Source organism: Eurosta solidaginis, chromosome 1, assembly GCF_040869045.1.
Source record: "Eurosta solidaginis isolate ZX-2024a chromosome 1, ASM4086904v1, whole genome shotgun sequence".
Taxonomy (NCBI): domain Eukaryota; kingdom Metazoa; phylum Arthropoda; class Insecta; order Diptera; family Tephritidae; genus Eurosta; species Eurosta solidaginis.
Window position 1 is genome coordinate 79147744 of NC_090319.1, and position 26964 is coordinate 79174707.

At 39.1% G+C, this 26964-nt stretch overlaps 1 protein-coding gene and 1 pseudogene across 15 annotated transcripts in view; one reads left to right on the plus strand and one right to left on the minus strand.

The window, feature by feature from the left end:
• Positions 1-8150, plus strand: part of Irk1 (Inwardly rectifying potassium channel 1) — a 313191-nt gene extending 305041 nt beyond the window's left edge. For all 15 annotated transcript variants that reach the window (XM_067758673.1, XM_067758670.1, XM_067758669.1 and 12 more), the window contains 3 exons: positions 7-196; positions 270-506; positions 6914-8150. In XM_067758673.1, the coding sequence (XP_067614774.1) occupies positions 7-196; positions 270-506; positions 6914-7431 (945 nt within the window). In that variant the 3' untranslated portion in view covers positions 7432-8150. The remainder of the gene's footprint in view (positions 1-6; positions 197-269; positions 507-6913) is intronic.
• Positions 8151-19077: 10927 nt separating this feature from the next.
• LOC137236986 (histone acetyltransferase type B catalytic subunit-like) lies at positions 19078-21911 on the minus strand (annotated as a pseudogene).
• Positions 21912-26964: the final 5053 nt, after the last annotated feature.

Sequence of the window (26964 nt, forward strand, 5' to 3'; positions counted from 1 at the left end):
TTGCAGGTCACAAAAGAAGGTGAAATATTACCATTCTATCAGCAGGAACTAACTGTGGGTGCTGACGGTGGTGAAGATCGTTTGATGTTCATTTGGCCAACAACAATTGTGCACAAAATTGATCGAAATAGTCCGCTCTATATGCTGTCAGCATCGGATATGTTGAAAGAACGTTTTGAAGTCGTTTGTATGTTGGGTAAGCGGCTGCTCTTAAGCTCTGTGAAGTTAATTATGTGTAAATGTAATGTATTTCTCTTCTTTGGTTCTAGAGGGTGTTATCGAATCGACTGGCATGACGACACAAGCGCGCAGCAGTTACCTGCCCTCAGAGATTCTTTGGGGACATCGTTTTGTAAATGTGGTATCGTTTCGTAAGGAGACTGGCGAGTATGAAGTGGACTACACGTTATTCAATAACACCTACGATGTGGATACGCCACTGTGTAGTGCCAAACAATTGGATGATGTAAAGGCTGAATATGCCAAGAACAACAAATTAGGGTTAGGTATGTCAAAATAATTCGATCAATTGAAAAGCAAAGTTTTTTTTAGTGATCTTAACCTCATTGACCCGTAGTCAACTAATGGCGTTTTCTGTTCTGCAAAGAATCTCTCCCAGTCGGTTTTTCTCAGCTCTTTCGTGAGTTTGTGTATTTCTTTCACAAAATATCTTCCCCTGAGTACAAAAAGATTCATTTCGCATAGCATTAGGTGTTCTAGTTTAAAAGCTACAATCTAAGAGTGCATCATGAGGGTAATATTTTTTCCTGAAAAGAAAACACCATAAAGCTCTCCTTCCTCTGTTCAGTTAATGTCTGTTGTCAAGCGCTGGATGAAAGTGTTGCATACTTAATTTTTCAGTGAGCTTAAGCTCGTGGTTTGCTTTCGGATTGATTTAAAATTGAAGAGCACTAAACCGGTTATGACTCAAAAAAGAAGTATTGCACAAGGCTTCATAGAGTACATGGCAAACTAAGCTTTGGTGAGGTGACGATCATAAGTCCTCTTCTCGCAATGACATCGAATTCGAAAAGAATTTACTCTGCGCTATTGCAGAAGTGACATGGTTTACTGAAACATATTCCCAGTTTGTGACTTTGAAGTTTGGGCACTCAGTGACCAACAAATATCCCTGTTAGCATTCTAGACAGCTTTTGGAATGATTTATCGTGACCTTGTATTATATTCTTCAAATAATGCCCTTGCCTGTGGGTTGAATGTTCAATATTGCCGTCTATCCTCAGATCCGTTGGTCAGCTCAGCTTCCCTCTATTGTCTTCGAACCATCTGTGTACCATATAAGTAACACTGTACCAGAGACTCTGAAATCTGGAAATGTTTCATGTAGTTTCGTCCCCCAAACATAATTTCTTTTTCACATTGAATGATATTGTCAATATCGTTTCTGTAAGGATGTATGAATGGGAGTTACTCTCCTCTCCTTCCTTCACTGTAAACAGCGTTGGTCTAGATGCCCAGGCAAATGCTCTATATACAAGGATGGGTTTCGCAAGAATGGTATACATTTATATAGGACCTTGTAGCCACATCCCCAGCTTTAACATTCGATATGCTGCACGTCATTATTGCGCTGATAGCCTTGGATGTTGAGCTGTAAACATGTTTTCACGATAGTAACTTCAAATCGGAGGTGACTGGAAGGTACGTAATTTCGCCAACACTGTCCAACAGTATTCCTTAAAAGAAAACTTATCTTACTTTTTTGAGGAATCTTTCGCAAAGGGAAGGATAGTAGCCTTTCAAAGATAAGTCCTATCGTAGCGCTCTACTCTAGGTTATGTTAGGTCCAAGTGTATTTAGAACTGGATCAGGAGTAAATGTCTATCGGTCAATTCAGGCAAAGCTGAACTGGTTCTGTTCACTAGGAGATATAAGATACCTGCGTTGCAGCTGTCAGTGTTATCGGTTATATCTTGACGCTGAGGAACTCTGCCCAATGCCTAGGAGTAATTTTGGATAGGAGGCTATCCTGGAGGGAAAACGCTCAGGAGCGTGTGAAACAAGCAACGGTGGCACTGTACAGCTGTAGGGGAGCTGTTGCGTGAAGATGGGGACTGTCACAGGATATTAAACTGTAGCTTTACACTGCTGTGGTTAGACCAATCATTTTACCCCGGGCATTAGTCTCGTGGACGAGCTTGGATACTAAATCAAACCTACGGTTATTCCAGAAGGTACAAATAAGTGCTCTGGTCTGCGTTGAGGGTGCTCTGCGCACCACCCTTTCGGAGGCGCTGAACACTCTTTTTAATGTGTTGCCAATAGATTTAATGGCCAAGCAATGTGAGTCCTTTTTAGCTCTGCGGCTGCGAGAATTATCCAGCTGGAGAGCCATCGTTAAAAATCTGGATTCGCCTTCGTCGGGCTATTCCTCTCCGACTGTCTTTTTCGATATGAAGTACGAGGTTGTTATCTCGGATAGAGATTATTGGTTAACCCGGCCTCCCGGCCTGAGCGATAGGCTGCAGATATATACTGACAGCTCCAATTGGATAATAACATGGGTAGCGATGTTTTTCACCTCAACTAGGGAGGAATCTATCCTTTAGCCTACCCGAACATTGCAGCGTCTTTCAGGCGCAGGTGGCTGCTATTAAAGAGGCCGTTGATCACCTGGGAAAGGCTGTTCACGGCTATAACCAAATTGTTATTTACTCTGACAGCCAGGCGGCACTAAAAGCGCTTAGGTGGGTCACATGTAAGTCCAGGACAGTAGAGAAGTGCCGCAAATCTCTTAACGAGATCATTGAGGAAATTTCCCTTAGTCTGGTATGGGTACCTGGACACTCGCATATAGGGGAAATGAGATGGCTGACAAACTTGCCAGAGGGAGCACATCCGTTCCGCTCCTGTCATCCTGGAAGGGATTGAACATGCCGCTCGCTACCTGTAAGCTCACTTTGAAAGGGATTTTCCTTAGGGAAGCGGGTGTGAGATAGAGCAATCTTGGATCCTGCTACCATATTAAGCTCGTGTGGCTTGAATGGGACGCGAGACGCACGAGAAGTCTGCTTCTTCTTGGAAGGGGGATATATCTCTGGTGTTTGGACTTATAACCGACATAGCAACTTGGAGGCATGCGAAACGGCTGGATGCTCCCTTAAATGATTACTGCAGGAGCTGCAAAGACGAAGAGGAGATAGAAACATTCAAGCTTTTTCTGTGCAATTATCCTGCGCTGTGGCACAAGAGGATGAAATCTCTGGGATCTCCCTTCTTTGACGATCTTTGTGAGTTGGAGCCTAAGAAATTCCTGACCTTTGCTGAATCGACCTGTCGGTTTGAATACGGGAGAGATCCACGCGGTATCACAACTGGACCTATTGTGTTTCAACTTATTTCATGTAATGATGAGAAATTCATACGCGTAACCCGGACAGCAGGTAAAGTCATCTGATACTATTCTTCAAAAGAGGGGCGATATCACCACACCTTTGGACATCCGGTTGAAGGTTAAGGCAATGAAGTAAATCGTATATCCTCTCTCTTTAAGGACGTATACCTTCTCTAATCTCGATTGCGCGACTAAAACTGTTCTGAAAGGACCTCTAGATTTCAGTGGTCAGGAGATACAAGGCAATCTCTTTCGATCTGCCTGTATTGGAGAGAAAATAATGTTAGACCAATCTTTCTCTTTCATAGAGAAGTACTCCATTATTTCTAGTTTCGTTACGAAGGCCACTCAATCCAAATGCCTTTGGTAGGCTATCCCTAATGTTTTTTGTAAGGTGTGAGCTTGGTATCTCTGTTGCTGGATAGAATCCGGGCATCACTCTATGAGATACTCTATCTGATAACTGCGCCCTCAGGCAGATAAGCAGACTTCTTTATGAAAATAACAGTTGTCGTACGAGTGAAGCAAGTGCAGTGCTTTTACACTTGTCCTAGAAGCAGAACTCAATTTGCCTTCAGAATCCAGAGTTACCTCGACAGAACTATAGTCTGGATAAGGTAAGAGGTTAATCCTGCATGTCCTACGTGCGATATCCTCAACCTTTTTACATGCTCCTCTAAATCCAAAGCTACTGTGGTAGGACCAAAGGGAGGTACCACTTTTTCAAAACTAGTTCACCTGCATACCGTTGCCAAATTTATACAGGCAAGTATAAAATCTTTAGGAAGAATCTACAAATTACCGACTAGTCGAAGACAATGGTCATTGAGAGCATTCACAACCAACAAGATAATCTGCAAGTGGATTGTGTTAGCACATATTCCATATTTCCTGGCAGACGAGCTTGCACAAAGCTACTATGGCTTAAGGCAATGGCTATCTCTGCATCTAAAGTTTGACTCAGGCTTCTCTAGCTCTCAGTTATTTTAAGCACACTAATATGTCCAAGAACAGCGGTACCATGCAACTGATGCCATTTAGGTATTTCTTCAATATAAACTTCATATGGATCTCACCAACTAGCCGATTTTGTGATGGGCTTTCTGAGAAGTTTTGAGCGTATATCATATGCTCCCCACAAACAGATGAGCTCAAGCTTTGTAGAACTCGCAAAAATTCCAAATAATTAAACCTTTTTCTATTCGAATAGAGCTTTGTGGCAGATTACATCAAGGCGAGCGGAGAACTTCACCACCACCAACTGTGAAAACCTTCTAACACCTACCAACTAAGAAATAGAAGATCAAACACCTCTCATATTTTCGATAGAAGGTGGCATATGAAAACCGCGTGGAGAGCTCCCTGTCTTGGCTTTAAAGCCCCTTATTGCTATGTCTTGGAAACTCCTGCGGCATAATGTCGTGCTACCTCGTTAAGAATCATATGAAATGCCAATTTCACATTCTTTATATAAGGTCGCTAAGCAACTGGGAAATGTAAAGACAATGTAACATGAGGGGAAAAAATTTCGCAGGGATCGTGATATCTTAAAAACTAGGCAGAATTTCAAAAATTTTCGGTCGAATTTTAGGTAACTTCTCATTGAGCTAGAAACTAGCATCTTTCACTGAGATCAGGGCACCTTGGTAGTTCTAGCTATTTAGGAAAGTTGTGCGAATCGGATGAAACCTTGCGATCAACTTTTCAGATACCTCCCATTGAGGCAGAAACCTAATAACTCATGCCTAGTTGAGAAGCGAGTGAGAATACATTAAATAAGGTTTCTTCCATATTCCAATAAGTGACGAAGAGGGCGAGATATTAAGAAATCTTTTGCCACAAGCTGAAATATTGCGATTAAATTTCAAGAACTTTCTCGTTCAGCTACAAACTTGAAACCTCACACATATTTCAGAGGACCAATATAATGCAATAAAAGTATTATTATTATTATTATTAGGTCTGGTAACACTGCGACCTTTGTGCAGATCTATTGTGCATGACCTTTCAGCCTAATTTTGTATGTGGAGGCTTTTGATGTATCTAAGTACCTCTTCAGGCTTTTTACTCCATATCACATAGGGATTAAGAGTCACACCACCTAGATGGGAGAATCTCTGCCTTGCCGGAGTGACGCATTTGCAAAGAATGTGAACCGGCGTTTCATCCTCCAGCTCACAGAAACGACAAATTTGAGTGTCGGATAGATTTAACTTACTTAGGTGATATCGTAGACCACAGTGCCCGTATAGTACCCAGTAAGAGTTCTTAGGTCCCCCCTGCTTAGTTTAATGAGTTTGGTTGATACTTTCGTTGCCGGAAGTATAAACTGTTTGGCCTGTCTTTGCCCTGGGCAGTCATCTTCATTGCCTTCACGTCCCTGATGTACGGGAACCCATCCTAACAAAACTTTGTTTTTGGCTCCCAGGTCAATAAGGATTTCCGTGCAGTCATCCACTAGCTTAGATGTAACTGTGTAGGATTGCAAGGTAAGCAAGGCCGCCTGGCTGTCCGACATAATGTAGATGCTTTTCGATGTTGAGCCTCTTCGCAGACATTCTCTACCGCAGGGTGGGGTGGCATCCCATTGGTATCGATTACTTGAATAGATAGATGCCAACTCCTGTTCTTTCGTCATCGAATTTCGATCCATCCCTAAACCAGACCTCTGAGTCAGGGTCATTATTGGAATTCCCTGTTTCCCAGTGGGTCCTGTCCACAATGGACACTTCAAAGTTCCGTGAGATTCTGAGCTTAGGGAACATTACGTCACGCAGTTGAAATGTGGGATTTCCTATGAATTTTCTTATTACTTTCATATGCCCTACCATTTTCCTGGGTTCGACTCCGAAATATTTTAAAGTCTTAGTGCGCCTAGTGTTGCCTCCGTCTCCATCAGGATAGGGAAGGGAGGTATTCCCACAAGAGCACTAAGTGCATAAGCAGGGGACGCTCTCATCAATAAAAGGATATAAACTACTTATTTTATTCAGAGGCCAAAGAGAATGAAATAAATTAAAAAAAAAAAATGTAAGGTGCGATAACTCCGCAGTGATTTTAGGCCGAGCTTCTCTTCCAATTTGTGTCGTGCTCCTTTTAATTTTTCCTAGAAACGGGAGCTGCATGTTGTATGCCGACTCCGAGCGGCATCTGCAAGGTACATGAGTTTTCACTGAGAAGCTTTTCATGGCTAAAATACACTCGGAGTGCTTGCCGAATCTGCCGGGGGGCGACCCCGCAAAGAAAAATATTCTTCTAATTGAAAAAAACTTGTTTCTAAATTTTTGATGATGCTTTGCCCGTAGCACGATACCACACCACTGCAGCCGCCCAAGAAAATGAAATACTTTTTGCAAAAAATAGCATTAGGCACGCACCAATTGAGTTATTAAAAAATTGTACGTATTCGCAAAGTTTTCTTCTGCGAAATTTTAAAATTGATTCAATACACAAACTTTTCACGAAATAGAATTTTTTTCTAGATCTAGACATACTATTACACATGATAATCTATTTATTGATTCATTTTAATACTCCTCGTTTACTCTCTACTTCCAGAACGCGCCTTCTCCGCCGGGCTCACACACATACCGTCCACCATATCTGTGGATCGTTTAGATCCGAATAGCGATGAGTCGCTAGATTCACGTTTACACACGCGCAACAATTCCATCCCCAATGGTGTGTTGGCCGAAGAGTTGCAACCATTAAATGGTGGTGGTGGCAGTTATCATTATGTGCCACCATCATTTACAGTGGGCGGTTCAGCGATACAAATACCATCGTTGGCACTCTCCACAAATCTGCATAGTATTAATGAGAAAACAAATTCTGGCAGCAGTAGTAGCAGTAGCTTAAATAATCTCAGCATTATTCCACCCGCACCAAGTACGCTCTCACCGGCAATGGTGAATACAACGAATAATAACAACAATAATAATCACGCGCACGATAAGAGTAATGGTGGCGGCGGTAGTAATGGTAGCAGCAGTGGTTCATCTGTAAGAAGAACACCATCAAGTGTACGACGTTTATCGATAAAACAAGATCAATTATCGGTTGATTCGCTCTGCTGATATTTACAGAAACATATTTTGTTGAAGGATTACAAAAAATAAATGAGTATAATTTTTAGTGTGTAAAAGATAATGAAGCATAAGTGAATGAGTGAGATTAATGCTGACTGCAAAGGAAGTAATGGCAAAAGTAATGATGTATTTTAGTAATGTATTTCAGTATCTGTCATGCCAGAGTACGATTGGGTATTATATATTTTTTATGTCTGCCGGGTTTACCGCTTCCAATGTAAATAGTTAAATACAATTTATTTTTGTTTACTTTAACTTAAGTTATAAAGACCTAATTAATATTTAATTAGAAGTAATTGTGTAAAAGAGGAATCATTGTATTTAAAAGTCATAAGCGCAATTAGTTGTAATTGAAAATTTTTTTTTTGTAGAACTTAATGTTAGTCAAGTGAAAAGTGAATAATCGAGTAGTCAATTGGCTGTAAGAGCAAAGAGGATAAATATAATAAGAGCCACCAGTCTGATACGAGTGCGAATAACTCGCTGGGAATGCAAAACTTGATGCCTAATATTTTCTATAAGGGATATTTTTGAATTGTCTCCCATTTATATTTATCCTTGCGGTGTAGGCAGCTTATGCAAATATGATTTTTGGAAAGAGAATAAATTAATTAATTAAATACAGTCGGAAAAATAAACACGAATACCCCACGAAAATGTATAGAAGACATTTTATGCACATCTCGCCCAAAAAAAACAAAAAAACAGCGACTACCTCGAAGAAAACATCGAGCAAATGGCTACAAGTAACGAGTGACGTCTCTTATTATATTTATCCTCTTTGGTAAGAGTAAGCGAGCGGACAGTAAAATGTTGCCGATATAAATTTGTATGTAGTTTAGAAAATAAAAAATCGATAGCTTTCCATAAATAGTAATATAATTAGTTAATTGGTTTTTTCAATTAGTAGTTAGTTATCTAATTATTTAATAAGTATTTACCCACTCGCTTGAATAATAAATGTAAGAAATGAGCGAGTCAATTGTATGCTCGCGCTAAACTATCAGTATGTACATCAATAGTCGATAAGTCAATAATAAATCGTCAATTAAACAAGTCAATTATTGTTCTGTAATTCATAAATCTGATGGTTCCAGGTGCAGCGAGTTATCGCGATTTAGTGTCATCATCAGTTAAGGGGGTTGTTTTCATTGGAGTGTGGTTTGATCTGGCGGATCCCAATGCAAGCGCACAACCCGCTCAGCGTGGATAACAAATATTTTTAGCGAGCCGCTTGATCTATCCCTTAAACCGAGTATGTGAGTGATGTATATTGGAACGATTTTCCGTCATCCCTTGTCAAATTTGGTTTTGAGACAAACCAGTTTCGGCGTTGTGCCATCATCAGTGTCGATTTTCGTTCTGATCTGTTGTTGTCGTTTGCCCTGTATTTATAGTTCGTAGGTACATGAGCAGGTATTGTCAAAATTGATGCTTGTGTATATTTAGTTATGTAATCGATTTATGTGACTGACTGGGGTAGGTAAAAATCTGTAATTTTAGTCATTTTACCTTCTTTGTGGGTTTGTTGTTTTGGTGTGTTAATTGTTTTGTGTTTATTTGTTGTTGTGTGTTTGTCTGTTGTACCTGTGTGATTACTTTGTTTCTTGTTAACAAATTTTAAAGGCTCGAATATTGTGTCAGAAATTGTGTTTATCTGTTCGTTTATTATTCTACCGTCGAATGTTTTCTGTTTGTAGATTTCCATGTTTTCGAGTACGCTGAGACGTCTGCCTTTTGCTTGTATGTGAAGAACCCTAACTGTTTTATTGATGTTTGCTGGGGAACATTCATTCTCGACCATGTGATTCGCGTAGTTAGGCTCGGGTATAATGTTTGGATTCCGTACTTTTTTGTTGTAATCCCTAATATGTTCTCTGAACCTCGTTTTTATTTGCCGTCCTGTTTGTCCTATGCAACTATGCTGGCATCCGCAGATAAGCTTGTATACGCCGTGGCTGCTAAACGGATCTTCTGAGTTAGTGTTGTTCTTAGTTTTCGCCCTAGATTGTTCGATGTTTTAAATGCTGTGTTAATGTTGTATGTGAGAGTGGCCTAGCCTTGCTGTCGCCGTCTCATATCAACACGTCACTAAACGGACGTTCAGTGGTTACCAAGAGGATATTTGGCCGCAAGCGACCGGAAGTAGTGACCTGCATGAACCGCATTCAATAAAATCATTCTGACCAGTTACTGGTGAATGGCGGTCAGAAGCTTTCCCCGCTTGCGTGAATTTCTACATACGGCTCCACCTTCCAACCAAACGAAGTTCTTGCTGTCATCGAGCAAAGAGTCACCATATTTACGCCTTGGAAGCACCGCCACTGTTGCCAGCCATGATATCGAAATAGTAAAAAACTTCGTTTGTTTGGGAACCAGTATTAACACAAACAACAACATCAGCTCTGAAATTCAGCGAAAAATCAATCTTGCCAATAAATGCTACTTTGGAATAGTTAGGCAATTAAAATACTCTTCTGCTCTCGTCAAAGGAAAGTCAAGCTCTACAAGTGACTTTTCGTACGCGTCCTGATATATGGTGCAGAAGCATGGACCATGACAACATCATGCGAGTGCTGGAGAGATAAGTTCTTCGAAAGAGTTACGGACCTCTACGCGTTGGCGACAGCGAGTACCGAAGACAATTTAATGGTGAGTAGTACGAGCTTCACGCAAAGATCAACATAGTCCAGCGAATTAAAACATAGCGGCTACATTGGCTAAACCATGTTATGCAATAGAAAGATGAAGCTCCGTTTAAGAAAGTATTTTTTATCGGAAGCCGCATATGGAAGCAGAGGTAGAGCTCGGCCTCCACTCCACTGGAAGGACCAGGTTAAAAACGATTTAAACTCCCTTGGTGTGACCAATTGGCGCCATTTATCTCAGAAAAGAAGCGACTGGCGCGCCTTGTTGGACGGCCATAGCCGTTGAAACGTTTGAGCGCCAATTGGGCTGCGCACAATAAATTTTACAGGACCTTAAATGCGATATTTATATGGCTGATTCCATGATAGTTGGCACAGTTTGCAGGATGCCCATTCTGGTGGACTGGACAAAGAACACTAAGACTTCAGTCGACAGGCACGCACTCGTCTGACCACATTTTGCAAAGAAGCTGTTGCATGCGCCTTACCAACTCCCCGCCGCGGTTTGTGAATAATTCGATTTTAAAAGGCGTATCCTAGCTATGAAATTAGGCTTAAAAATCAGCTACCAGAATCGCCATATAAAATATTAAAAATGAATAATCGGTTTTGAGAGGTTTCAACATCAATGAGCGAATGCTTCTTTATTCAAATATTGTCAGCTTATTTATACTAAATTATTCTAAACTTATTCTTACATACATATTTACTTTAAGCATACATACCTACATACAACTCGACACAAAATATGTACCTACACACCTGTGTTGAGCTGTGACTTCTGCGGGAAATGCAACGTCCGAAAATTTGCTGGAATGCAAATTTGGTTTGGTTGTGCGTTGTACACACACTTGTATTAAATCGTATGAATGGCTATGTCAGCAATAATTATTTGTGTTGATGAAAATTTAGACTCTTTTTGTTACAGGGTAGCATATTAACTGATTTAAATATTTGGCATTGAAATTGTTGGCTGTGTACACTACACGATCCGCACCAGTGGCTTTGTTGTTTTCTTAATCTGGTTTCTGCTATTCCGTCTTCGTCCTTATTGGGTTTGGAGACATTAATTCCATCATTATCGATTGCGTTATCGCGTTCATCATCCCTATGCGGTACAGCGCTGTCTCCTTTAAGGAGAGCAAAGAAGGGTTCCTTTCATAATCTTAGTACTCTCCGGACATCGGTTAGGTACAAGGTTTTCGGTTTTACAGGAGTTTGCCCGGGATTTAAAATCTGAAACCTATCGCCCAATTTTTCGGTAACATTTGAGCGCGTTATTCCTCAGCTCAAGCTTCTCGCACCCACGCCGTTCTGGCCCTGCTTTTTTCTTCCATAAAGGCGTATGTAGCGAACAGCTCTTTTAAAGATTTTCGACACATAATCTGCGATTCAAGTCGCATCCTGGCCCATACTTTCATACTATATTTCTTTATAAACTAGAGCTATCACTTAATTCCGAGTCGCCTATTGTTCCAGCCAAAGAGCTCATTGGGATATGAATATTTTTGTTTCATAGCGCAATAACAGTGGTGGCCAATCATAAAACCTCACAATTTTCCACATTATAAACAAATTATAAGCATAAATTATGAAATATGTAGCGTGATTTTAGGCGCAAATTAAACGCGTAGATGTGTGTGTTTATTTATAACAAAAAAAACCCCAACCAGCACTGAATATTGTTCAGAGACGGTTGATAAATTCCGCTTGTTTGTATGGAAATCTAATGTAAATATTTAAGCAGGTAATGTAAGTGGATTATTTCTTCTTAAAACGCCGACGTAGCATTTCAGAGCAATGATTGGACAGGCTTCGAAAATATTGACGAACAAGTGTGTACGGATGTATGGCTCATACGGTATGGACCAAATGTGATCCTATAAAATTAACTTTCACAATGACATATGATGGGAAATAGTCGAGAGGGGGAGGTGAAAGGATAGAGATATAGAAATGGAGATGAGGACGGCATGTAAAAGAAAATATACGAAACGTCTGCTCAAGGTTGAACATATTTTTATTTTAGTAGAATTTAACTTATCAGATGTAAATATTATTTGGTTTTTTTTTTTAATTGTGTGAAGGTAAATAGGGAAACATAACATATTTTCTTTTTATGCTAATTTTGTTTGTAAATAAATAAAATCTATTACAATGCAAATGCATTGTTGCATTCGAGAGGCGTAGCGGAGATCCGCCAAGAGTAGGGCCCCATACCTATACGTATTTAAACACATCGGACAACTATGTGTAGACCCGTATGCGGAATAGAACCCTTCAAAAAACGGGAGTACTCTATAAATAATGTAAGGAATACTCCTTTGGGAGTATAGGACTGCACCAAATCTAATCTGTATTCATACAAAAAATGTGCTCCAATTAACATTGTGATGTCCTAGGAGAGGAGTAGGTGATCCCACTCTCGCTTTGTTTGTGAGTATTCCATAGAGTACATACGTGAGAGTACTTTCCAAAGTACTTTCACTGTAGTACTCCATGGAGCACCCACAGAGGATCAATTGCCAAAGTACTAAAGAGGAATTGTGTTGTCGGAAAGAATTATCGAAGTGAATTTAATTTAAAATGAAAGCAAATGAAGAGGGGCAATACAACTTTTATATTTTATACTACGAATATTCTTATGTTATTTAGCATTTGCGTGAATAAAGAAACTAATATTTTTCTATACTATAGTATGTATACATAAAACCAGTGCGCTGTTGCATTTTATCAGAGTTGACAAAGTAAAATTTTATTATTAGTTATTTGCATGCGATATTTTTACTTTTGGGAACTCTGTTCGATCGTCATCGTGTCGTGATCACTGTCGTTAAAAAACGAGCAATAATCGGATGATGGTGGTCCGCAAACGCATTGAAAAGGAGTATTGTTAGAGTACTTCAACATGAAGAAAATGCAACACGTAATCCAACAATTTTTGTAGGGAAGTTTAGGGAAGAAATATGGTCGATCAAAACAACTTGACTATCTTAAAAAAGGAAACATTAACCCAGCATGGGGCTCGTGTGTACCCAATAATAGTTGTTGCAAATGTTCTGTGTTGTTGAATATCTTATTCGTATGGAACATTGTGCAAAGTCCTCTGCTCCGCAATTATTGGTGAGTATCTTTTCGAGTCATTCGAAACCGAGCGGAGCTTCGGACAAGACGACTCCAGCAATTAATTTAACCATGCATGAGTACAAGTATGATAAGGCGCTTAGAGAGCTGGGCTTCTGTAATTGCCTTTGCAGTCCAAAGTGTCACTTATTGCAAAGAGTAAGCAAGCATTGTTTTCGCTGTATTAGTGGTTCTTAGAGAGAACGGAGCTTTCACGCATTCGAATTTATATCCGTAACTTAGGTGTCACTATGGAGTTCTGGTGGACAGCCACACAAAAAGTACGTATACCAAAAAAACTGAGGAGGTATGCAGAGTATCAATGATTAGCATAACGGGAGCTCTAAAAACCATCCCGACAGAAGCATCGCAGACCATTCTACACATCTCGCCTGTAGACCTAATGGCCAAAAACATCGTGTTACCCACTGCAACAAGGCTTAAGACCTCGGGGAAGCTTCAGTGCAGGCCGTTTAGCCATAGCAGTATAGCGTTATCGTCGGGCGTATGTAATATATGGTCACAGGCCTGAGCTGGGAAAGAGATTTGGGCCACAATTGAGACGGAGGGTGGGCACGAGGATGCAGAAATGGCATAACATACTATACGTACACTGTATACCGATGGTTCAAAATGAACAGAAGGGGTCGCGTCTACTGTTTACTGTGTCGATCCAGAAATAAGTAGATCCTACCGGCTGCCAGATCAGTGCAGCGTTTTTCAAGCGGAAATTATAGAAGTGAAGAAAGCAGCAGAAATTCTGGAGGAAGCGTGCTTAAGCTGCAGTCGCTTCTACATATATATTGATAGTCAGGCGGCGATGAAGGCAATAATCTCACACAATGCTTCATTAAGAAGTGTTCTGGAATGCAAAGAAGCATTGGAAAAACTTCACTCAGGCCGGACCATACATCCATACTGGGCTCCTTGTCATAAAGGGTAGGTAACGAAAAGGCCGAAGAGTTGGCAAAGGAGAGTGCGAAACTCGCTGAAACGACAATAGGTGCCCTAACCCGTTTGGGAGAAATTAAATGAATACAGAAGCTGCATATAATCCATCAAGCAAAAAAAGCGTGGACAAAAAAATGCCACTGCAAAATTTCTAAGATCATGTGTCAACCCTACAATATTAGACTCACAAAGTGGCTCATATCTCTAAATAGAGAAGACTTAAGCCTCACGATTGACATATTAACTGGACAGTGCATTCTGGCGTCACCTGCTTATAAAGGTCTCGTCAGTAACAGCAGGTGTAGGAAGTGCGAGCTGCAGGAAAAAATGGTTGAGCACGTTCTGTGTTCATGTCCTGCGCTCGCCAGTTCAAGGCTTCAGTTAATATGGGCGACATAGTTGCAAGATTTGGATGCAGCAGTTAAGCTAGGTCCTAGAAAACTTCTAGTGTTTGCCAAGAGGACGGAGATATTCTATAATATAAGTCCTGGTACCTGATTGGGGTTCTTCCGTTTGGTCGCCAAACAAATTCTGGTCTTACTATGGATACATTAAGTCTACGTGAGGTCTTTGTTGACCTGCCAGTTTAACATAACCTAGGTGTCAAGGGGAAATTACGCAGAATATTTTTTGGTGACTTTGTTCGCCGCAAAGCCTTTTTTAGAATTCGTTTTGACCTTATTCACCACAAGCCCGTTTTTTGACTTCGGGCTAATTCATTCAAACTACAGTATATAGAATATTTTCGCTCATCAGAGCACTTTTACCAACACTTCGCCTTCGCGTTTGAATAGCCTTCCCTACAAGAAACGCTGATAGTTTTACTAATACACTCACACTTGTAATTGACAATGCTGATCCTGCGATGACGTAAACATTGATACTCAAATTTATGTATGTTCCTTTGTTCGCTCACGCATGTCCGCATGTTCCCAACGACAGCCTATAATCATGAAAAAGGACTGAAACTGGGAAGGCTTCGGACACCTGGTACAGAACAAAAGAACATACAGCAGATACCATAATGCATGTGAGACAGATACATAATTCTCAACGGAATTTTATGTATGCGAGAACAGATTATCCGATTTAATCATGTTGTCACTACTGACTGTCATATGACATTCAAATGATTATCACGGTTGTTTTGTTATTTTTTAAATTCCGCCATTTTCAACCGACGAAAACCATATAAAAAATAAGTTTAAAAAATGAAAAAGAGAGCATTTCAAAGCTCCATGCTAAAAGAAAAAAAAAATCGAAAATAATATTAAAAAATACCAAAAGCTGGCGGAATGTATGGGGCGCACTCAAAAAATTGATACGCGAAAAATAATAGTGGTTAGTGTTGATTCATTTTTAAATGTGTTTCCGCATGAAGAAAGCGCTCTTCTGTTGTTTTGTTATTTTCTGAATTTAAATTGAACATTTTGAACTCGAATTCTTATAAAACTATTTATTTTAAACAAATAAGAAACACGTATGCTTTTATCACGTACAAAATTAAAAACGTAATGAAATAAAGTAAATAAAAAGCAAAAAGCATTGTTTCATTTTTTGCGGAATATAACAATGGTCATTTATGATAGTATAACAGTCAAACCTGATATCTACAGTAAACTATCATTTATGACACTTTTTGATAGTTAGAGTGTCAGCACTGATCCAGGAAAAGAAATGAGAGTAAGCAGTACGGCTATATACTTAATCAGTAGGCGATGTTGGTGTATAAGAAGGAGACAAAAACTCACACGTACACAGTTGTTTACATCACATTTGCGCAAGTCCCCTTAAGTTTGTGATAGAAAGTTTGTATGAGGCGCTGATCGTTAGGTTGACATTGCTGACAATCAGATGATAGTCATATGATAGTCAGTGTTCTTGTAGGGTTGCTAGTAAACCGCTTCTCCCCAAGGTTTTGCCATTTTTAGCCGGGATATTGCCGTCCTACTTCGTCATAGTCGGGGGCGGAGCCAATATTGCATCGTGGGAGATGCGAATGTTGTATTGTCACCTCCCTCGCTATGTAGCAGGTAGAAGAAGTGTGCCCTTCATAGCTTAAGCCCACTCTGTGTGTCTGTTATCCAGTCGAGATTATCGTTCCTGTTGAAATTTGCCGTGATTTTTTGAAATACTACAACATTTCCTCCATTCTCCGTGCAAATTTCCGGTCATTATTGCTATTAGCTAGCGCACGTCACATAAAACACTGCTCTGTTACGTCGTCATGTTTACGACTTCTCTCTATGGGTAGGTGCGAGAGCCGAGTGAAGTAATCATCCAATAGGGCTGGCCACATTCAACACGGCGGATACAGACCACAGCTACAGCAAAGCAAAACTTGACCACAATCGTAGCCATGCATTGGCTACTTAGTTACAATGGCAACCACAGCTACAGTGGCAGCGCTGTTTCGAACAGCTGATGTATTTTAACATTTCATTGGCAAAACAAGCGTTCCGCCAAGTTGATTGAAATTCTGCAAATAAAATTAAAAAGTCAGCTACATGAATTAATGGAAATAAAATAACTCGTTCTGTATACTGTATAAATCTGATATATTTCTACGATCATTCTACAATCAACAAATTCATTATACTCTTAATAGCAAGCTGCTACACATGGTTCTGGCCTCTGGTATTACCATTGGGAACTGGTGGAGCTCGACGTTCTTGGAATTGTAATTAAATACCATTTTCACTGGACAATACCTTGGAATCTGGACAATGGAGAGGCGAAATAAATCCATTGGAGTCGTTCCAACAGAGAGTTGTAAACCGTTCTTCCTCTCATGCTTTTGAATTACGAAACAGCCTTAAAGAATTTTTAAATACAACTTTCTAAAAAAGAAGTGCAGCAAAGGGCGTTATAGGCAACAAGCTTTTCAAATTTATATCGTCGTTCTCTTGTCAGAAGTATAAATGAGTGTTTTTTCAATTTCACTGGTTTCATCAGTGAATGTTCTATATTAAAATTCCGAAAGCTTATACTATAGGAAACTACATTTTTTTGGTCTTTAGTAAAGCGAATATGAAAAAAATTCTAGATTTTCTGAAAATAGCTAACTTTGATTCCCGGACATTTTGTTTTTTGTTCATTCATGCTCCTGGCAAGTGTGCGACGAACAATCCAAGTTTTCATGCCTTGACAAAAACCAAATATTGAATTGATTATTTTGTCTTTACTTTAAATATTTCTAATTAAAAATATTGTTTTGACAAACTTAAGTAACACTATAACGCACACCTACGCTTAAAGAGTGTTAAATCAAATACCAAAGTCTTTATACACACTACCGTGTTCTCTAATTCTATACAGACTGATCTATATCTTCAATTAAATAGTAGTTCCATCACTCACCTCCAAAGGCTTGATGAAACCTGACTTTTATTTAATCTATATGATGGAGTCAGACATCTTATCGAGTTTTTTAAACATTGTGAGATTTTGAGTTATTCACTCTTTAGGTAAAGGTGTGGGATATATCAGTTTTTTCTTTTAGTGATCGTAATATAATCTGGGGGGGGGGGGGGGGGGGTCTTTGCAGCTAACCGCTTTATGGCATCAATTACGCTCACCGAATGAACCAGGAAGGAGGCAATGGTGATGGTCTCTATCTTTACAAGTAATACCGAGCATTATCAGAGCCGTAATAAACTCCTCAAATCTCTTGCTGGCAGTACTTGGGGAAAAGATAAAGAAACGCTCATTACCACTTGCAAAGCAATTGGCTAGCCGATTGCATGCGCGTCCCCGATATGGTCACCAGACCTTGGGGGTGGGGAGGGAGGGATGGCCTGAAGGATTAATGTGGCCATATAAATCGTTCCCGAGATGGTCGGGCTAGCACCTTAATGATGCTGTTTTACCGGAGCGTACCGGATCTGTATCCGGCAAAGGACCATCACATCGATAACACTCCCCAAAGCCTTCGGGGAGTAACCTTATCGCTACAACAACAACAACAGGCCTGTAAAAGCACTGCCCTCAGAACCGCTACTGGCTGTCTTCTTATGTCCCCAGAACAACACCTACACAATGAGGCGAGAATATCCCCCATTAGGGAGAGAAATGAAATGCTAACCAATCAGTTCCTATTGAATACCCAGAAACCTGGGCATGTTGTTATTGTTGTTCTTGTAGCAGTGCTTCGCCTCATCAAATTGTCATCAATATCCTCTAACGGGAGTCCAAGGAAATTTGCTTTTTCAACAGGGGTGGACCATACTGAGAGGGGTATTAGAGGCAATGGTTCCACAATACAGTTAAAGAGATGGTTGGTGTCATGTGGGTACATATTGCAAGCAGGACATATGTTTTTTAAGAGTTTAACCTGTTACAGTATCCAGATCGAAGTTGAGCTAGAGTGACTCGCATTTCCCTAGGGAGTGTGCGTTCCTCTTTTTCGTTCTGGATAACCGTGTCAAAGGCTTTCGACAAATTATGCACCACGACTACTATCTTTCTTTCCTGGCCATAAATTCATAAAGCCAAGAAAGTGAGGTGTTCAAAATAATTGCAAGAGGGTGATACAAAACCATTGGTTCGCGATGACGTAGTTTATAAGTCCTGCACTGACTCGCGTTTGGGGCGTCCCCATTCAGCGTGCTAAAAGTCATATTATCTGCAAGTTCACTCATTTGCTGACGTCTACACAAAACATCCTGTCAAAGGCATACCCAGAAAAGTTTTTGTTATAGCGAAAAATCAACCATCCTCCGTCTCTTGCGGGATATTAATCAACTAAGCACAGGCAGTATCATGACATTCCCGTAACCGATTCAAATTGACCATCGTAACTTCTTCGTATCTATATTTTCATGTTCTCTGTATATAAAGCTACGCAGCAGACGGAGGAGGTAAAAGACGTCATACACGAATAAATTCGGAACTCTTATTGTACAATTAATAATTTAGGTTTTATTACATAAAAAATAATAATCAGATGTAGAAGAATACAAGCTAAATGACACTTAAAATCTATATCATTTACTGTAACACATACAAAAACTTTGCTAGGTTCATAAGCTTAATCACGTAACTTTTCAACAATTTGTTTGTATGCGTTCTCTTCTTTTTCATATCCCTCATGCAATTGCTCCATACGTTGACTTGGTGTAGGTAAACGCGCTCTCAACCATTCCGTATCCACTTTAGCTTTTTCCATTTTCTTAATATCATTTATGTATTTGTTTATAATAAATTGCGTTTAACCGACGCTTTACATCTAAACGATAAGCATGATAATCGTCCTTATCATAAATGTTTGTATAATATAGTCAAAGTATTTCATAAACCCGGCGACACTGACGTGGATTTAGCTGGAAAGAGATGAGCATCAGTTTAACAGGTGGTTTTTAATAGTTACTAGTTAAATTAGTTTACCTTGCAATTTTCGCGTGCCTCATGAACCATTCCTTTGTTAAATCCTTTTTTGATGACATCACTTCCAAAACTTTTTAGGCCCATACACAGACCAGCATCAATATAGTTGCGTAAACGCTGAAAATCACCCGATGGATCTTCCACTGCCATATCAATGACATTAATGATTGGTAAGTAATGTTTATAGACAGTTTCGATGAATTTTGTGCCAAATTGACTAATGCGCGGTCGTGTGTTGAGGATATGCGTAGTACTCATTTACAGTGGTGTAGCCAGTGGTTGCAGACTGATAATCACCATTATCATTTTTATACTTTTCATAGCTGTAGGAATATAAAAATTGATATAAGTTGCTTATTGAAAGTAGCATATTTAGTCAACATACCATACAAAGAAGCTCCATTGCGGATCATCAACATCAATATAGGATACTGCATCAACGAACCATAATTTAAATGTCTACAAACGACTGAAGAATTTTAAGAATGCTGGCACCTTATAGTCACAATGATATAGTTCGAATAAGTGCTCTTGTCCGTCTTCATCAGTAACACTGTGTTCGGTTATTTTTTCACCAAATGGTTGAAACGTATCTGCTTTATCTAGTGTTTTCAAAAACGCATCCATATTAACAAAAAAAAAACAGCCATGAGGTAATTTTTCCGCTATCGGTCGCACAACTACATCAGCCTTTATATCTCCGCCTAATAGTTCATCAACTCGACTGTCATATTCAAAGCCAATATAAATATGTAGAGGACCAGCAGTGTATAAAATACGCACACATAAACCTTTATATCCGAATATGCTTTCAGATTCACCAAATATTTGATGTGCCATCATGGGATGAAATACAAGGCTGGCATCTTCCAAATCTTGTTTGCGGCGTACTTGAATATGCGAAACATATAACTTTTGTGCTGTTTATGTTAAATATTTTGTGTAATGCGGATGACTTACTTAATTTAAATTCCACAGCTTGGACTGCAGTACGAGGTCCACATATTCGTGTATACCTTTTAATTCGTTCGTAGGAGTCTCGCAAATCCTTCCACCGCTTTTTTTTTTTTTTTTTTTTTTTTTTTTTTAATGGACGTTGTGGCAGCGCGCTGCCCTCAAGTGGCCCAATGAAACCAGGCTAATCCTGTTCACGCGATCGATTTATATATATATATAATAACTTTTTTTTTTTTTTTTTTTTTTTTTTTTTTTTTTTTTATTTTGCCGAGTCTTTGATGGGCAGCGGTATGTCAAGCGTCACGATCTGAGACTGCTCAGCTACAGAAGAAATTTCATCAGCCAAGCGTAATACTTAAAGAGAACAGAAGCAAACGTATTATACATTAATTTAGAGAGGTGAGAACAATCTTTTTTATAGAAAAAAGGGAGTCCGAGCTATCAAATGTGTTTGAGTGAGAGTTATAATCTTGGCATAAACGCCGAAAAGGTTCATTTTGTTCGAAATTCGTTCTACATTGTTTCAGCAGAAGAGGTTTGAAGTGTCTCGATGTCCGAGAGGGAACGCAAAAGTTCACTTCATTCAGAAGGAATGGGCTCGAAATTGATCCATTTAAAAGTTTTGTCATAAATATCACACCAAGCATTTCCCTTCGACTAGCAAGAGTTGGAAGATTGATAAGCTTTAATCGATTAGTATAAGGTGGAAGATTAGTTAAAGAGTCCCATTGGAAATTTCTTAAGGCAAATAGTAAAAATTGTTTTTGTATTGATTCGAGACTGTCTGCATGGACTTGATAACGCGGATTCCAAATTATCGAGCCGTATTCTAATATTGGCCTAACTAATGTTGTAAAAAGTGCTTTAGTTATGTAAGGGTCGTTAAATTCTTTTGACCACCGTTTAACAAATGCAAAAACACCTTTGCCTTTATTCACTGTAGCATTAATATGAAGATTGAAACTAAGTTTGGAATCCATCATGACTCCCAAGTCAATAAAATTATTTACAGTTTCTAGACTATAGTTGTTAATTGTATATGAAGCTGGTGGCGAAACTCTCCGAGAAAAACACATGAATTTACATTTTTTGAGATTGAGCGGCATATAATTTACATTGCACCAGGTAACCAAGTGATTTAAATCCATTTGAAGCAAGGAATGTTCCTCAACCGAGGCACATGATTTGAAAAGTTTGCATTGTTCCTCTACATTTTAAATTGAAATTTACACCACATGAAGAAATAAATCTCAAATATGTATACTAACCTTCACTTTGCATAGCAGAGGAGACCTGCCTCCATGCCAGTTCCTTTTTCTTTATGTTTTTATAGTCCTCCAAGCCCAGATTATATATAATGGGCATTTTCCGCACCTCCTCAATTAATTTTTCATCTGTATCCATATTTAATTTGTTGAAATTGTAGCAATCTATGTATGTAATTCAGGTTTATGAAGAAACAATTTTTTCAGGTAATTGTTTGCTTTAGGTTACAACTGCTAAAACTCGTCCAAAAATATCGGGAGAGGTGTCAAAAGACGCACTTATGACCCAGGATCACGAATCCGAAAGCGGAAATTAAAAATTTTATTTCTGTGAAAAGATATTGCCAAAAATCCGGCTCCGCAGCACTCCGAAACCGGGGGTGGGATCCATAGTATTTTTGCGCAGAACGCCTTTCTGAATTGGCGGCCTTCGGCCACGCTTATAAAAAATTACCCTGGGTGGGTCCAACACTGGTTTGGAGACCAAAACTATATCCGCGCAAAACACTTTTACCCACAGTTTTTCTTGCCGGTACCACAAAATCACAAAAACCACATGAAAATTTTCGGTTTTGTTTGCAAATGTCTCCGAAAAGAAATAAAATGTCTGATTTCCACTTTCGGATCCGTGGTCCAGGGATCAAGACGCATCTTTTGACACCTCTCCCGATATATTTGGATGAGTTTTAGTAGTTGTACTCTAAAGTAGACAATTACCTTTTTTCAGTCGAAGATTTTTCTTACCAATAATTTAAACTGTTTCTGTATCGCTTAATATAATGTCAAATAAGTTATTATTATTATAAAACCGTGAGATTATAATTAATTTTATTATTTTACCAATTTTACCCAAGAAAAACTTTCAATAAACACGCGCGAAATTACTTGTCAGAAAAGTTAAGAAGAAGCATTTATGCTTTGCCGATTGTCAAAATAGAAATAGATTTAATCTGGCGACAGCGGCATTCGTGGTCGATTGGCGTGTTGCCATGTTGTCGTTAAAAAAACCATCGCCATAAGAACATGAGTAAAAATAATATGACAGATGTGGCGGCTACACCGCCGTCGTCAATGTGGCAAGCCCTAATGTCTGTATCACTGCGTTCCTTTTCTTACATAAACAAACTATGAGAGTATCTTGTTTGCCAAAAGTATAGGTCGGAGTTGATATTCAGAAATCATTGATTGTGTACACGCAGGTTTCATATTCTTTGATCAGCAACAGCTTAGTGTTCTGGTGTATTTGTTTTTATACCCAGCTGTACTTATACACAGGGAATTATAATTTTAATTGGCTAACGGTTGGTTGTACAGGTATAAAGGAATCGAGATAGATATAGACTTCCATATATCATTATCATCAGTATCGAAAAAAAATTTGATTGGGCCATGTCCGTCCGCTCGTCTGTCCGTCTGTCCGTTAACACGATAACTTGAGTAAATACAGAGATGTCTTCACCAAATTTGGTACACGAGCTTATCTGTATTCGGAAGAGATTGCTATTGAAAATGAGCGAAATCGGATGATAACCACGCCCACTTTTTACTACTTTTATATTAAGTCCCTTTCATGTTTGCCCCCTAATTTCTATACGAATTTTTGACTCACGGAAAAATCTTTTGCGGTAACTTCCCGTTGAGCTAGACACTTGATACTTAGAACATAGTTCAGATCTGGGGGACATTACAATGCAAGTGAAAGAAAATCCGCTAGGTGGCGCATGGGTCGAAATATTAAGAAAATTTATTTTAATTGGGAATTTTTCAATCCATTTTTAACTAACTTCCCGGTTAACTAGAGACTTGAAACTTGGCACACAGTTCGAGGCTTGGTGACAATACAATTTACAGAAAACAAAATTCCGCTGAGTGGCGCGCTAAGTGAGATAACTACAAATCCTTGAAAAACGACGGGAATTTAGCAATCAATTTTTGAGTGACTTCCCGGAGAGCTGGAGATATGAAACTTGAGCCGTAAGTCAGAATCCGGTAACAATGCAATATTTTATCAAAAAATTCCGCTAGGTGGCGCATGGATCGAGATATTGGGAAAATTTATTGTAATTTGGGAATCTTTCAATCCATTTTTAACTAACTTCCCGGTTACCTAGAGACTTGTAACTTATCACATAGTTCGAGACTCGGTGACAATATAGGACATTATAGGGAACAAAGTTCCGCTAGGTGGCACGCTAGTCAAGATAACTGCAAATCCTTTAAAAACGGGGGGAATCTTGCGATCCATTTTCGAGTAACTTCCCGATGAGCTAGAGACATGAAACTTGGGCCGTAAGTCAGAACCCGGTGACAAAGAAATATTTTATCAAAAAAATTCCGCTAGGTGGCGCATGGATCGAGATATTGAGAAAACTAGTTTTAAATTGGGAATCTTGCAATCGATTTTTAACTAACTTCCTGGATATCTAGAGACTTGAAACCTGAAATATAGTTAAAAACTCGGTGACGGTGCAAAGTTTGATCAAAAAATTTGAGCTACGTAACGCACAAGTCGAACTATTTAGAAGTTTAGGCCATACATTCATGGCTAGCCTCCTGAGTGCTGCAGGCGGTGTAGAATTCCACCTCGTTGAAGGCCCAACTCAATGCACGTCCTTGCATACTTTTAGGCGTACGCGACTTAAACCACAATTCTTTTAGATTTTCAGGCGTATGCGAATTTCACCACCATTATCAGCTGTGCAAATTAAGTAGCTGACAAACGAGGTGGAATTCTCTTGTTATGATGCGAGGTGGAATTCTGTTGTTTTCGCCAGTGTTGTCAGCGAAAATTCCACTACTTCTCTTATAAAGGTAGAGCGCGTGTTTAAATATTAAATAATCAATTATTTAATCCCAAGCACATGTGTTGCCTTAAATTGAAAGATTTCGCTCCACCTTTATAGTTTTAAATCCCAAAATTCTTTTACAAGAGCTATTGTTAAAGTTCTTTAGTCAAAATTCAACAAGACTATGTCTGTATTAAACGAAAAATTGCCTTCTATTTTTTGGTCCATTCATATAAAGGTAGTCCTTAAACTTTTGTTTATCATCTTTGTATTATATATAACATTTTGGAAAACACAAAAAACCTGATTATTTAGTAAATTATGCACCTAAAATGTTGAAATTTGACGTGTGTACTAGAGATATACGCCGCCGATAAACACCGTTTCCGCCGCCGTTTAACGATGTTTTTCGCACGCCGCCACCAAATGTCAGAAATATTGGCGCGGCGGCGGCGGCGGCGCGTTATTATATTTTCTCCTCTTTTAAAACTGTCTAGGCCATTTATTGTTCATCTTGAAAATTGGTCCGATATGATTGAAAGGGGTATTAAGGGATGCGCATCACTGCCAGTTATAAAAATCCAATTTCGAAATATAACACTTCAAAAGTTATTTGAGAAAACAGGCGCCTTCAATGCCAGCTTAACACGGACTTCACATCACCGATTTCACCAAGTTATTAAAACAAAACACTTAAAACAAATTATATAATAAATTTAAATATTTTTTCAAAAAATTTGTCATCCAGTTGTTAAAAAAGCAAGTTACCCGAAAAGCAGCCGAATTTTATATCCCGATTGGCTGAAAGAATAAGCGAAATCAGTGATGCAAAATCCTTTAGTATGCTCCAGTGGTTTAAATTCTCCTTTCAAATGATTCTCAGCTCATACTTAAGTTGCATATACATATCTTCAACATGTATGAGGAGGGTTAGAAAAATCACTTTATTTGCTGAACTAAAAACTTAATCTAATAATTTGGGAAAAATTTAAACAACGTTTCCCAAATTATTAAATAAATTATAAAATTAAAAAATTGCTTCAAATAAATGTTTTCATACATTTAAAAAAAATAAAAACTTCATCATTCAATACCCCAAGTCTCTCGGTTTGACATTTCCTAAAGTTGGCGGCCATATCCCTAACTAGTCCCTTGGAGTGAATCTTATTGGATATAGCCCATCAAATATGTTTAAATATGAGCAACACGTGACGGCTTCTGTTACAAATGTGAATACGTAGGCACATTTTTTAATCAGGTAAGGCTTTGTTCTTGGCAAGAACACTTAAAGTGGTGAAGCAAAAGCTTTCTCAAGACAGTGGAACAAATTACCGGGTGTTCTACTTACGTAGGGGATAGTCGAACTAGTCTGAAAACTGAAGGCGGTCATCCATAATGAGCTCTTATATCATAAGGCCGGAAACGAAGAGTATTGAGGTCAATATATCGAACTTAAACGTCTGCAAATTTTGGTCCTTTTGGTCCTTGTAAAGTTTAAATGATGTAGATGCGCCAAGGTTTATACGATTTTCACCCATGCGTTACGCAATGATATCCACTTAGACTGCTTATGATTTCGAGGGCGGCATCCTTGGCCGAATATTTACTCCCTAACATTTCAATGTGTTTTTTGATGTAGCTCGGAAGCATAGCGCGACTAAAACATCCGCCAGAAAGTCTTCGGAGCTATACCTAGAGCTTCTAGGAAAGTAACGCCGACGAAGGTATGAGTTCGAAGTCGCAGTCCTATGGATTCTGTGCTGGCATATGGTATAAGGACCAGGATACGTGGTAGCGACTGGTAGTCGATATTGCTACTATTCGCACGTCGGGAATTGCAGCTCTTAAAACAGCCGAAAAAACTGAAGGCGCCCTTTGGCGCAATCAACAATAAGCCAGCATTGATACGAATCGCTAAAACTGTTCCACGAGAGTCATAACTATTAGTAGATAATTTATAGCAACCGTAAGTCGCCTTTGTGTGTGACCAGCATGTAGCCACAAACGATTTAAAGAAATCGTGCCGACGACGGATATTAGAGTTAGCCCAGAACATCTCCTTCGGTAAAACTACATTAAAAAATGTAACCATTTAAAGTATTTGTCCCTCTCTCCGCAAGGAGCTACTCCCGAAAATTTTGACGATCCACGAGATTTTCAGGCAAAAACCGCCGATTTTTCCGAAATGGCCGAAACGTCGCATTCCTTAAATACATACATATAAACAAAACAAGTTAATGATATTGTTCCAGATCGTCAAACATACCATTGATGTCAGCAGTATGTTTCCATATTCATTAGTTGTGGACAATGTGATACTTTGAAGTCCAGCAATTCAATTCCGCCAATTAAGTGTCCGACGTAAACCTCTAGTGTGTACTGATATTGAGACTCTTGATAAAAATT